The 13,324-nt window shown below is 46.1% G+C and overlaps 1 protein-coding gene across 1 annotated transcript in view; it reads left to right on the forward strand.

The window, feature by feature from the left end:
- The window catches only part of ppp1r37 (protein phosphatase 1, regulatory subunit 37), a 31,900-nt gene extending 19,648 nt beyond the window's left edge, over positions 1 to 12,252 (forward strand). Inside the window, exons 6-12 of the mRNA XM_058387248.1 lie at positions 125 to 280; positions 590 to 702; positions 6,870 to 7,011; positions 7,297 to 7,463; positions 7,625 to 8,873; positions 9,682 to 9,782; positions 10,760 to 12,252. Of these exons, the coding sequence (XP_058243231.1) occupies positions 125 to 280; positions 590 to 702; positions 6,870 to 7,011; positions 7,297 to 7,463; positions 7,625 to 8,873; positions 9,682 to 9,770 (1,916 nt within the window). The 3' untranslated portion in view covers positions 9,771 to 9,782; positions 10,760 to 12,252. The remainder of the gene's footprint in view (positions 1 to 124; positions 281 to 589; positions 703 to 6,869; positions 7,012 to 7,296; positions 7,464 to 7,624; positions 8,874 to 9,681; positions 9,783 to 10,759) is intronic.
- The last annotated feature ends 1,072 nt before the right edge of the window (positions 12,253 to 13,324 follow it).

Genomic DNA, 13,324 nt, shown 5'->3' on the forward strand with positions numbered 1-13,324 from the left:
TTTACCTGTCCAGGTGACATGACATGATTTTCATTAGTCAGTTCTATTTTTGTAACATTTTAAATGCATTGAGTTACAGTTACCGTGTGTGTGCGTGTGCGTGTGTGTGTGTGTGTGTCCACAGCTACAGCTCTGAAGATGAATATGAACCTGCGTGAACTTTACCTGGCTGATAATAAGCTGAACGGTCTGCAGGACTCGGCACAGCTGGGAAACCTGCTCAAATTTAACTACAACATCCACATCCTGGACCTGAGGAACAACCACATCCTGGACTCAGGTCACACCTCCACACCCTCACCCCTTCACCCATCTCTCTCTCTCGCTCTCTTTCTCTCTCCAACAGTAAATGGGGACCTAAGTTGTGACTAATGTCAGCTGTAGGATTGGTCAGAAGAATTGTTTATGCTGACCGCTTGAGTTTGTCATCATCACAGGGTTAATGTCATCACAGGGTGTAGATGATTGGTCATGTGTGACAATACACATCTGTTTAATTACTGTTACTGCACTGAACCTTTCTAGTGAGAATTACTTATTTACACACTCATCTAAATGTATGTGTGTGTGTGTGTGTGTATATGTACAGGTTTGGCGTATATCTCTGAGGGTCTGAAGGAACAGAGGAAAGGTCTGGTCACTCTGGTGCTCTGGAACAACCAGCTCACACACAACGGCATGGGCTACCTCGCTTCTGCACTGGTAACACACACACACACACATAAATACACACTTAACATTCCTCTGACAACAAGGCACACAGAAAGGCTGTAATGTTTTCATTCAAACCGAATAAAAATTTAACGTGTGTGTGTGTTTAGTTTACTTTCTGTCCTAATCCAAATGCATTCTGGGAAAAATATGATGAGGTTAGATCTAAATGGATCACATGTAACTCACATTATACCACAATTCCATCTCTCTCTCTCTCTCTCTCTCTCTCTCTCCCCCCCTCCCCCCTCTCCCCCCCCCTCTGTCCCCCCCCCGGTGCATGCTGGGAGTGGGCGTGGTTTGTGTGAGAGCGCGTGTGAGTGAGCGTCTGCAGGTTTCTCTCAGACTCTGTCTTTACTTTCTTTTTTTTTACCTTTCTATTTCTAATCACTTTTGAAGTAGTTTATGGTTATTAGTGTAAAGTCCGTGCCTGTGCACTGTGTGTGTGTGTGTGTTTCGGCACCATGGCGTCCATTCTTACCTTCAGGAATGGGTTCAGGTGTGTTCCTGAGTTGAATGTCTCAGTTGAAGATGTTCTCCTCGCTGCAGGAGAACAGATTGGTTTTGAAAACATTATCTCGGCTTCACGTGAACAAAGCGGTTGTTGTCTTTCTGAAAACCGAAAACTTGGTAAACTCCCTGGTTACAAGCGGCATCTGGGTGAAAGAGACGTATGTTCACATCACTCCACTCTCTGCCCCGGTCACTAAACTCACCATCTCTGATGTCCCCACATGTGTTGGTAACGAGATCATCGAAAAGGAACTGGTCAGATTTGGTAAAATCATCGGAGACGTAAAATCAGTCTCACTGGGTTGTAAAAACGCAGCATTAAAACACGTCACGTCTTTTAGGAGACAGGCCTTAATGATTTTAAACTCGCCCAGTAAAACACTGGACATGTCTTTCCGGGTGGTGTGTGAGGACAGATCTGTCATGCTGTATGCCAGCATGGAGAATTTGTGCTGTTTTGAGTGCGGTGACATCGGGCACAAGCGATTCTCCTGTCCACATAGAGCGCGGGTCCGAGAGACAGGACAGTGTGGAGATCACTGAGACCATCACTGAACAGAATCACACAGAACAGCACTCTGACCCGGTGAATGACCATAACATGGAGGTAAGACCAGCTGTTTCTCCTAATGTTCATGCTCATGTTGGTGACAGTGAGAGTCACCCAGCTGCAGTAGTGCTGTGAGTTCTGTGATTCAGAGTGATGTTCAATCTGTGACCCAGAGTATCAGCTACTCTGATGCAGCCAAGGGGGCGAGTCGGAGCAAGAGGTACGCTGAGGCTGCTGAGACTGGGAATCAGAGTAATAGTGACTCTGATGATGCTAAGGTGGTGGGTCTGATTAAACAGCGCTCTGTTCTTAAAAGAGTGAGTAGGAGCACTAGTGACTCTGATGGTCGTAATAGAGTGAGTAAGGGCACTAGTGACTCTGGCTGCACTGATGGTATCTCAGATGTGTCTCTTAGTAACAGTTACACTGCCCTGAGTGATGAAGAACAGGTAGTGACACCGAGTGAGCGGCAGAGTGATGATATGGACACTTGTTCAGTGGCTACAGAAGAGAGCATCGGTGATGACGAGTCAGTTACTGATTCAGAGCCAGGACACTGACCTGTATTCAGTTGGTCAGATAAATGATTTTTTAGATGCAACTAAGGGAAAAAAGGTTGAACTGGAAAAGTTTTTCCCAGATTTAAATAAGTTTGTTGCAACCGTGATGAAAGCATGTAAAGAAAGTAGTTTGGACGTTTTATCACAACAGAAATGCTTTAGATTAAAGAAACACCTAACTGCAATCAGGCATGGAATCAAACCTGCCAGGTCTAAAGGTCAGACTGCTATTGGTAAATTACATTAAGTGCACATGGGTCTCTCTGCTTCTCTCACCTGTCTCTCAATACTGCTGTTTGCTATCTCTTCACCTTTCTTCACTATGAACATCTTACACCTTGGTTCTTTAAATATAAATGGGCTTAGAGACAAAAGTAAATGGACAATATTAAAAGAATACATCACCCTAAAAGAGCTGAACATTACGTTTTTACAAGAAACCCATAGTGATGTGAGCAGTGAGGTGGACTGGGGTCTGCACTGGGAAGGGGAGTGTTTTCTTAGCCACGGAACCAACCTGAGTGGCGATCCTCTTCTCCACAAGACTGAACGTAAAGATTCTGTCAGTAGATGAGATGGAAAAGGGACATCTTCTAATGATCAGAGCAAACATCCAAGACACAGAATTTTTATTTGTCAACGTCTATGCTCCTAAAACCGGTCATGAAAGAGTTAACACTGTTAAAAATGCACTAATCTCTTCCACACAAGACACTTTGCTAGTCGTTGGTGGGGATTTCAACTGCACACTGGATTTCACTATGGACAGAACCTCATTACCAATCTGCAAAAGCTCTACAGGAAGTGATGTCTCAGTTACGGCTGGTTGATGTTTGGCGGGAGAAAAATGAGGGAGTGAAACAATACAGTTGGGTCAAAGTGTCAGCAGGAAGAGTGAGTGCTGCATGTTTAGACCGCTTCTATATGAGTACCAACATGAGGAACAGAGCAATAAGTGCACGTATCACACCATGTAGCATCTCTGACCATCACCTCATCACCCTGTCCCGGACAAGACCACAGCGCTCCTTCTGGCGTTTCAACGCAAAACTAATGCAAGACCTGCAGTTCTATGAGAGTTTTAAGGTTTCTTGGGAACACTGGAAAGGACAGAAAAAAAAGTATGGAAATCTTCTTCAGTGGTGGGAGATAGGAAAGCTTCTTTGATACACTTGGGGAAATTCACAAGGCCAAAAATCTTCCCCAAAGTTGTCGGCATGCTGCAAATTCTCTACTTCCAAAGAAGGGAGACCTTTGTTCACTCAAGAACTGGAGACCGGTTTCTCTTTTGTACTCAGATTACAAGATCATCTCAAAATGTCTTGCTAATAGAATTAAGAATTCTTTAGACACTTTAATACATAGGAGTCAGTCCTACTGTGTACCAAAGAGGTCCATTTATGATAACTTGTTTTTATTACGAGACATTCTTGACTACTCAGAAGTATACAGGGTCGATGTGGGTCTCCTCTCTCTTGACCAGGAGAAAGCTTTCAACAGAGTAGACCACCAGTATTTATTCAAAGCCCTGGAACGTTACGGCTTTGGTGGATATTTCCTGTCATGGATTAAAATCTTGTACACAGATGCCTGTTGCATGATTAAAGTTGGAGGAGGACTGAGTACACCAATCATGATGAGGAGAGGGATCAGACAGGGCTGTCCAATGTCTGGTCAGCTGTACAGCCTCGTGATAGAACTTCTGCTGTGTCTGTTAAGGAAAAACCTCACTGGACTGTCGATCAGGGGGAGCAGGGCACCTGAGAGTGTTAAACTTTCAGCGTACGCAGATGACATCACAGTCATAATCAAGACACAGGAAGACATACAAGCTACACAAAAAGCTCTGAAAACTTATGAAAGAACCTCATTGGCCAGAGTAAACTGGCAAAAAAACTGAAGCACTGTGGTCTGGATTTAGAGAAAACCCATGTGATCTTCCAGGAAACATCCAGTGGGGAACAACTGGGATAAAGTGTCTGGGAGTGAACCTCAGAAAATAGGAGTTCAGAATCAAAAACTGGGACGGGCTAATAGAGAAAGTAAATGCTAAACTGGCCAAATGGAGATGGGCGTTACCCCAGTTATCTTACAGGGGAAGAGTTCTGATCATCAACAAACTCATCGCGTTGATGTTGTGGCACAACTTCATGGTTCCACCGAAGAGCCTGATTGATGAGATCCAAAGAACTCTTGTCGACGATTTCTTTTCAGGACAACACTGGCTGAGAGCTGCAGTTCTCTACCTCCCAGTTCATGAAGGAGGACAGGGATTAATCAACATACAGTCCAGACTGGCAGCCTTTTGTCTACAAACAGCACAACATCTTCTCTACCACAAACACCACCAGTGGATAGATGTGGCACACGCGCTGCTGAGAAAGACAGGAGGAATGAGCCTGGACAAACACCTGTTCACCCTATCCCTGAAGAGAACAGACATGGAAGGACTCACGTCTTTCCACAAAAATGTACTCCAGACATGGCAGACCCTTTCCTTTTCAGTAGAATGAGAAACACCTGACCAGTGGCTCTTTGAAAAACCTTTGTTTTTCAATCTGCTCCTCACCACAGAGATGCTACAGTCAGTTACCCTCAGGTCTGCGCTGAAGGAGGCAGGACTCCTCAAAACTCGTCACCTGAGAAGAGGATCAGGCTGGATAACAGCTGAGGAACTAGCCGACAAAATGAGATTCAAATCTACACGTCTAGCCTAGCGCTTTTTAAACGACCTGGAAACTGCGCTACCAGCCGTAAGAAGAAGATTCCTGAAAGACAATCCAGTGGAAAGTATAGACGAGTCTCTGACCTTTCCAGAGATTCGTGTCTCTCTGAAGAAGGAAGGATGGCAAGAGAACATGGGAAAAGTACCAACTCTGATCACTCCAGAAGTAGGAGCTTTCAGCTCTGTGGGTAAAAAAGCTCTCTACAGAATGTGTGTCAAACAACTCAACTATTAACGGCTAAAAGATGTCAGAAGCACCAAATGGTCAGAAGTGTTGGACCTGGGCTTTTCTCCAAAAGGCAGCTGGAGATCCCTGCACAAGAGACCCATCGAAAAAAGGTGGGAGATCTACAGTGGAGAATTGTACATGGGATATTAGCTACATTAGCACATTGCTCGACTGGTGTCTTCAGAACAACAAGGATGTCCCTTCTGTGGAGTTTCTGAAAATGTTTTCCATATCTTCATTGAATGTCCACGTCTGTCTGCAGTACTAAGGCTAGTAGAAGCCTGGGGACAACAACTTATGGGCTTCTATAACAAATCACTGTTCATACACGGACCAAAATACTCTGCAAAAAACACAAGAAAACGTTTTACTGAACTTTTTATACGGCGATGCTAAGCTAGCGATCTGGGTGAGCAGAAAACAGAAGGAGGTGTAGTGGATGATCCGGTGTTAATGCTGAGAGGATTAATAAGGAGAAGGTTAAGTGTAGAACATGCCTACTACACACTGAGTTCTATCAGGTTTGGGGTGATGATGATGATCTTGTATGTAAACCTGATGGGCGGGGCTTCACTTTAATCTGAACTCTGACTGTGAATTGATCTGGAAAATACTCGCTGATGTTTTCTTTCAGTTATTACTGACTTTATTTTTCTAGTCCTTCTTCTCTTTCTGTTTTCTTTTTCTTTCTTTTTTCCCTCTCTTTTCTCTTCTTTTCCCTCTTTTTCCTTTTCATGTTTTTGTCACACGTGTGTATATATATCTAATTTAAGTTGTTTTTTCTTATTTGTGTCTTTTGACATTTTGTTGTCTTTTCTTTTTAATATTTGTGTCTATGACTTGTTTTTTGTTTATATTTGAAATTCCACTGATGTGTGCTTTTTAAACTTTTTGTAAATAAACAGAGGTTTAAAAGTCAGTCTCTCTGTGTCTCTCGCTCTCTCCCTCTTTCTCGCTCTCTCCCTCTCTCCCTCCCTCTCTCTGTCTCTCTCTCTCTCTCCCTCCCTCCCTTCCTCCCTCTCTCCCTCTCTCTGTCTCTCTCTCTCTCTCTCTCTCTCTCTCTCTCCCTCTCTCTGTCTCTCTCTCTCTCTCTCTCTCTCTCTCTCTCTCTCTCCCTCCCTCTCTCTGTCTCTCGCTCTCCCTCTCTCCCTCCCTCTCTCTCTCTCTCTCTGTCTCTCTCTCCCTCCCTTCCTCCCTCTCTCTCTCTCTCTCTCTCTCTCTCTCTCTCTCTCCCTCCCTCGCTCTGTCTCTCTCTCTCTCTCTCCCTCCCTTCCTCCCTCTCTCCCTCTCTCTGTCTCTCTCTCTCTCTCTCTCCCTCCCTCTCTCTGTCTCTCGCTCTCCCTCTCTCCCTCCCTCTCTCTCTCTCTCTGTCTCTCTCTCCCTCCCTTCCTCCCTCTCTCCCTCTCTCTGTCTCTCTCTCTCTCTCTGTCTCTCTCTCTCCCTCCCTTCCTCCCTCTCTCCCTCTCTCTGTCTCTCTCTCTCTCTCCCTCCCTCACTCTCCCTCTCTCTGTCTCTCTCTTGCTCTCACTCTCTCCCACCCTCTGTCTCTCTCTCTCTCTGTCTCTCTGTCTCTCTCTCTAGCCATGTACTCAGAGTTTGGAGACTCTGAATCTTGGACACAATGCGGTAGGGAACGAGGGAGTGCTGAAGCTGAAGGATGGACTGATAGCGAATCGTTCTCTCCTGCGCCTCGGCCTCGCCTCCACCAAACTGTCATGTGAAGGTACGACTCTGGTCCCAGACCCTCGTCATCACTGTACATCATCTACAACCAGCATCATCTGGAAAATAAACTTTTAAACTTCCTTCCTTTAATTTTAGTGTTTGATCAGCTGTATAAACATCAGTTTTATAGAAAACTCTGTACATTAACACTGAGTCTGAATTGCAAAATTATCTAAATCCTTTTTGACATTTCACAGCAGACATTTTCACTCGTCTTCTGTGTTGCTTCTCAGTAGCGCCACCACTCTGTGAGCAGGCAGTCGCATTCTCTCTTTCCATTCAGGTGCCGTGGCCGTGGCCGAGTTTTTTGCCGAGAGTCCACGACTGCTGCGCCTGGACCTGCGGGAGAACGAGATAAAGACCGGAGGACTGATGGCTCTGTCACTCGCTCTGAAGGTCAACACCTCACTGCTCCGCCTCGACCTGGACCGAGAACCCAAGAAAGAGACGGTAAGAGAGGACCAGCGGACATAGAACTTGACACACACACACACACACAAATCACGTCTCTGTTTCACTGCATCACAAGAACATTTTTTATCAGGACCGAGGATCACTTTAAGCTCATTCTAAACTGAATTTTTAAAATAGTTTCTATTACTCCCCCCCAGGTGAAGAGCTTTATTGAGACACAGCGCACCCTGCTGACTGAAATCCAGAATGGCTGCAAGCGTAACTTCATACTTGCTAAAGAGAAGGAGGAATCTCAGCAGCAGATGAGGCAGTCTGTGTCCATGGCTGAAATCGCCACTGAAGACCCACCTCCTGAGGAAGAGGAGGACGGCAGAGATCAGGTCTCAGAGGACGAGAAGACCAAACATGAGGAGGATGAGCAGGAAGAGGAGGAGAGCGAGAAGCCGAGCGAAGTTCGAGAGGATGAAGAACAAACATCAGTCACTCAGGACGTCTCGGATTCTGATACCGACACCGACGATGATGAGAACGAAGATGCCACAGGGACGCGAGCGGCTGCACAGACAACAGCCCTGACACGAACCCCGCCCCCTGTAAACACCACCCTTAGTGCCTGTAAGACTCTGCCCATTCACATACCTAGCTCCACCCCTGAGACAGCAAGCATGATGTCAGGGGTCAGAGTGACGGAAGCGAGCGTGTCGAGCGGAACACCGTCTTCACCTGGACGCTGCTTCTCTGTGTCCAGCCCAGGCAGAGGACACAAGATCTTCATGGTGACGCGTGTGGAAAGTCCTCCTGAACAACAGCAGCAGCAGCGTGACCTACTGAAGCATGTCCAGGAGAATAAAACACCTTCTGAGTCATCGTCAAAACAGCAGCCAGTCTCTCAGGACCAGCAGAGTGCAGAGAGGACCACTTCAGCTCAGGAGACATCCAAAGAACCTTCACGAGTATCAGCAGAGTCTAAACCAGGAGAATCAGAACTATCACTGAGCACCACAGAGGAACAACCTTCCACACACGGCCAAACACAGCAGGAACTGAATCTCAGCTCGGAACTGGACAAGGAAACAACGAGAGAGGAGACTGTGCAAACTGAGCATGCTCAGATCCATCACAGCACCCCTGCAGAGGAACTGTTCCAGGATCAGCAGAAACATGCTGAAGAACCTCGGAGCAGAGATCCCTCTGGAGATCTACAGGAGGAATTCACAGAACATCTAGACACACTATCACCAAACAATGACCAACAGCTGGATAAAGACGCATTGCTGGAACAGGATCTGGAAACAGTAAACAGCTTTTCTTCAGCAAACCAAGTGGAGAGTCTCGACACAGCGCCACCTCCAGGCACCACGCTGCCCAACGGCCTGAAGCCTGAGTTCACGCTGCACCTGCTGGAGCCAGAGGCACATAAAGCGGCCTACTGCGTGATGGAGCACAGTGAGTTTACCCTCTCTCATACCACTGCTTTACATCCACTACAGGGGTGTGAACACTGGGGTGTGAACACTGGGATGTGAACAGGGGGTGTGAACACTGGGGTGTGAACAGGGGGTGTGAACACTGGGGTGTGAACACTGGGGTGTGAACACGGGGGTATGAACAGGGGGGTATGAACAGGGGGTGTGAACACTGGGGTGTGAACAGGGGGGTATGAACAGGGGGTATGAACAGGGGGAGTGAACAGGGGGGTATGAACAGGGGGGTATGAACACGGGGGTATGAACAGGGGGTGTGAACACGGGGGTATGAACAGGGGGGTGTGAACACGGGGGTGTGAACACGGGGTGTGAACACGGGGGTATGAACAGGGGGGTGTGAACAGGGGGTGTGAACACTGGGGTGTGAACAGGGGGTATGAACAGGGGGTGTGAACACGGGGGTATGAACAGGGGGTGTGAACACGGGGGTGTGAACACGGGGGTATGAACAGGGGGTATGAACAGGGCGTGTGGACACGGGGGTGAGAACAGGGGGAGGGAACAGGGGGCGTGAACACGGGGGTGTGAACAGGGGGTGTGAACAGGGGGTGTGAACAGGGGGGGGTGAACGGGGGGTGTGAACAGGGGGTGTGAACAGGGGGTGTGAACACGGGGGTGTGAACAGGGGGTGTGAACAGGGGGTGTGAACAGGGGGTGTGAACACGGGGGTGTGAACAGGAGTGTTAAAAGTACAGTATTAACATGGGGGTATTAACACAGAGGTGTTAGCACAGGGGTATTAACGCAGGGTTTTTTCCCTGGTGCAGTGAGTGTGACGGCGGAGCTGAGCTGTGGTCAGGATCTGGAGGAGCTTCTGCTGGACGCCAGTTTGGACACGAGCAGAGACTCACCTTAGTGCTGCAGTGACGTGAGACTGACTTTATACAGAAATTATTTCAGCAATCTTCATGTGAATGTTTCATTTTAATCATTAATATCATTTATAACAGAAAATATAATAACTCATTTTATTAAAAACAACAAGAACATGTCTGAAACTGAAACTGAAACTGAAGTGTCTGAAGTCTTTGTGGTTGAGGATAACGTGTTGTGTGGAGTTGATATCGGAGGCTGGTGTCACAGATGATGTCACTCTGATGTCACAGGGGGTGGAGCTAGAACTGTTGCAGTGGAGTTTAATAGGAGAACCATTTTCAGTGATCTCCTTCAGGTTTCACTCTCAGCTCCTAAAAACTACACTGCTTTCATGGAGGGAGAGGGAGGGAGGGAGAGAGAGAGAGAGGGGAGGAAGAGAGAAGGAGAGAGAGGAGGAAGAGGGAGGAGGGTGAGAGAGAGAGGGAGGAGGAGGGAGGAAGAGGGAGGGAGAGAGGGGAGGAAGAGAGAAGGAGAGAGAGAGAGGGAGGGAGAGAGAGCAGGAAGAGTGAGGAGGGTGAGAGAGAGAGGGAGGAGGAGGGAGGAAGAGGGAGGGAGAGAGGGGAGGAAGAGAGAAGGAGAGAGAGAGAGGGAGGGAGAGAGAGGAGGAAGAGGGAGGAGGAAGAGGGAGGGAGGGTGAGAGAGAGAGGGAGGAGGAGGGAGGAAGAGGGAGGGAGAGAGATGGACAGACTAAAGCTGCATTGCTTTTTTTAACTACAGATAATGCAGGAAGTATATCCCACCAGCATAGCATTGTGGGTAATGTAGGAAACAGTTAATAAAGTGAAAATTAAACCATGAAATAAATTCATTAGAAATTAAACTCAGGATTTCATTTTAAAATAATTCTGTACATAATCAACTTCATCAGAAAGATAATAACTGTTGAGCTTGAGTTTTCCTTTAACATTGTAACATTGTCTGTAATTAATCCTGTGTGTGTGTGTGTGTGTGTGTGTGTGTGTCCCACAGGACTGAACCATGTGCAGAGATGGCGGGGGGGGGGTCTGTGGGCGTGGCTGAGAGCATGGCTGAGCCCAGAGTCTTGCTCTCGTCCTTCCACGACTCCTGACCCCCCGAACCCAAGCTCGTCTTACAGATGATTTAAACTCATTAAACCGTTAAGAACAGCTGGATCACTGATGGTCACTCACTCATGAGACATCATCACAAATCACCAAATCTTCAAAAATCTTCACCACACAACCAAACACGACACTTTCTCTTTCTTTAACTGACTCTGATGAGCGGAAAATATCACGCTGTTATCTTTCCCTGCATTCCTCCTGATGATTCAGTAACAACCCGGGGCCTGGCACAAACCAAAGACACACACACACACACACACATGTGCCACTCTGCTCACTGCTGCCCCCATGTGGACAATCAACATCACTGCAGCAGGAGGGCTGAGTCACTGAGTCTGAATCTGACTGAATACAAACACATAAATGGTGTGTGTGTGTGTGTGTGTGTGTGTGTGTGAGAGAGAGAGAGAGCATTCTGACTGTCATGTTTTTTTGTTTTTGTTCTTTAAGGTTCTGTGCTCAGGAACTGTTCTCTGAGCTAATCTCTGTGTGTGTGTGTGTGTGATCATGATCATGAACATCATGTTCTAATGGAAACCCAAGTGAATGTTCCAAATCTGGGATTTGAGGAGTTTCTTCCGCTTTGGCTGATTTTTTTTTTTTTCCAGAATTTTCCGGATCTTTCCTGGTCACTGGTGTTCCTCTCCTACAGGAATGACACTAAAGCTCTGAGACAGAGCAGTGTGTGTGTGTGTCGCTCTTCCCGTGTCTCTTCCTGCCTTTGGGCTTCATCGCTTCGCCTTTAACCGTCGTCTTTATTTTTGCTGCTTTCAGAAATCATTTATTTTTTATTTATTTTATTAAATGGAGTTTTTTTTTCTCCGAGTGATTGATCTTCCTCTCTTTTCCCCGGTCTCTCTTTTATTAGTTGTTACTGAGGGATTTGGTTTTTAAAGAGTTTTCTCCCGTATTGGTGTATATTTTCAGATTATATAAAGAGCAATTATACTTTTTTTAGGGTTAGGGAGATATTTTGGGAGTTATGTTGATTCTGTATGTATAAAATCGGGAAGGGAAAGTAAACACTGTTTTGGGGAGAAGAGAGGAGTAGAGTGAGGAGGAAAGATTGCAGAAAGAATAAATCCAACACTATTGTACTGTGTAGTGACACTACAGCTGCAGCCAGCAGGGGGAGCCAGAGAGAGAGACACACACACACACACACACACACACCCCATAATGTACATCACTGATGATGTAGTTTTTAATTTATTCCAGTCTCTGGCCTCTGATTGGCTCTCAGCTTTTAGCACTTTGCTGAACCATAGGCAGGTTGATCTGCACATCCACATCATCACTCTCTCTCTCTCTCTCTCTCTCTCTCTCTCTGTGCCTCGCCTCCAACCATCCAACGTTTATAAAACTTTCATTTTTAAATTTTTAAAAAAAACCTGTTCAATGACTCTCCAGAAATGTGCTGGTGACCACAGTGAGACGTGTGTGTGGCCATTTTTGTTCGTTTCTCTCTCAAATAAATGCATGTAATGAAACTGTACATGTCTGAGATGTTTTTCTGGAACAATAAGAAGTGCTTTATTTTGTGTTTTTGTCCATGGATGGTGGGAATCTCCAGGGACTTTAGTTTATTTGACCGTAAATTTTTAATTTTATTAATTAGTTTTTCAGCAGCATCTTCCTTTAAATTCAGCTGTGAATAAAAGTTCAGCTGCTTCACACGGTTTAGCAAATGTCTGATATCAACAAACAATCGTCTGGCGACTAGACGACAAACTCAGAGAGAAAAAAATGAAGTAGTGAAGATAACAGAACCTGCAGAAGCACAGAGCCGAGCTGTTCCTCACTGATGAAGGTGACGACGAGGCGGTGTTTAAAGCAGCGTTGGATTTATTTATCCAATCAGGACTGTGGAGACACAAATAAGCAGAAAGTTCATCCAGGATTTAGGAATGTAGAGTGTTCACCCCAGGATTACTACACCACCCCAGGATTCTGTTTATTCTGGGTTTATAATCACTCAGGGAAATATTTCACATCTGAGAAGCTCTTCAGTGTTTATTTTAATTTATGAATGAAATTCATTGTAAAGTGTGTGTGTGTGTGTGTACAGGATAACAGTGAGTGCTCTAGTGGAAGTTCAGCACTATGGAGGTGTTTGGATTCAGATTATCTCCTGACCTTCGGCCATGTGGAGCAGAACAGGAGATATGCTCGTGACCTTCTAACAGAACGGTTATTATCTTAGTTTTTCCTAAAGCGAGTTTTTCAGAGACAACCTTGAGTCTGAGTGTGTGCAGTTACTGTGATGAACACACACACACACACTGTCTGAAATTAACTCATGTGATCAATAGTGTGTGTGTTCTCTCTCTGCTCCTCGCTGTTCCTTCATCAGCTGCTCAGAGCCGCTAGCAGCTACAGCCGCGTGCCACGAGACACTGGATGAACTCTTCATGAACCCCCTCAGAGTCGTGTTACTGCACTTCTCTAC

This window comes from Hemibagrus wyckioides, linkage group LG04, assembly GCF_019097595.1.
Source record: "Hemibagrus wyckioides isolate EC202008001 linkage group LG04, SWU_Hwy_1.0, whole genome shotgun sequence".
Lineage (NCBI taxonomy): Eukaryota > Metazoa > Chordata > Actinopteri > Siluriformes > Bagridae > Hemibagrus > Hemibagrus wyckioides.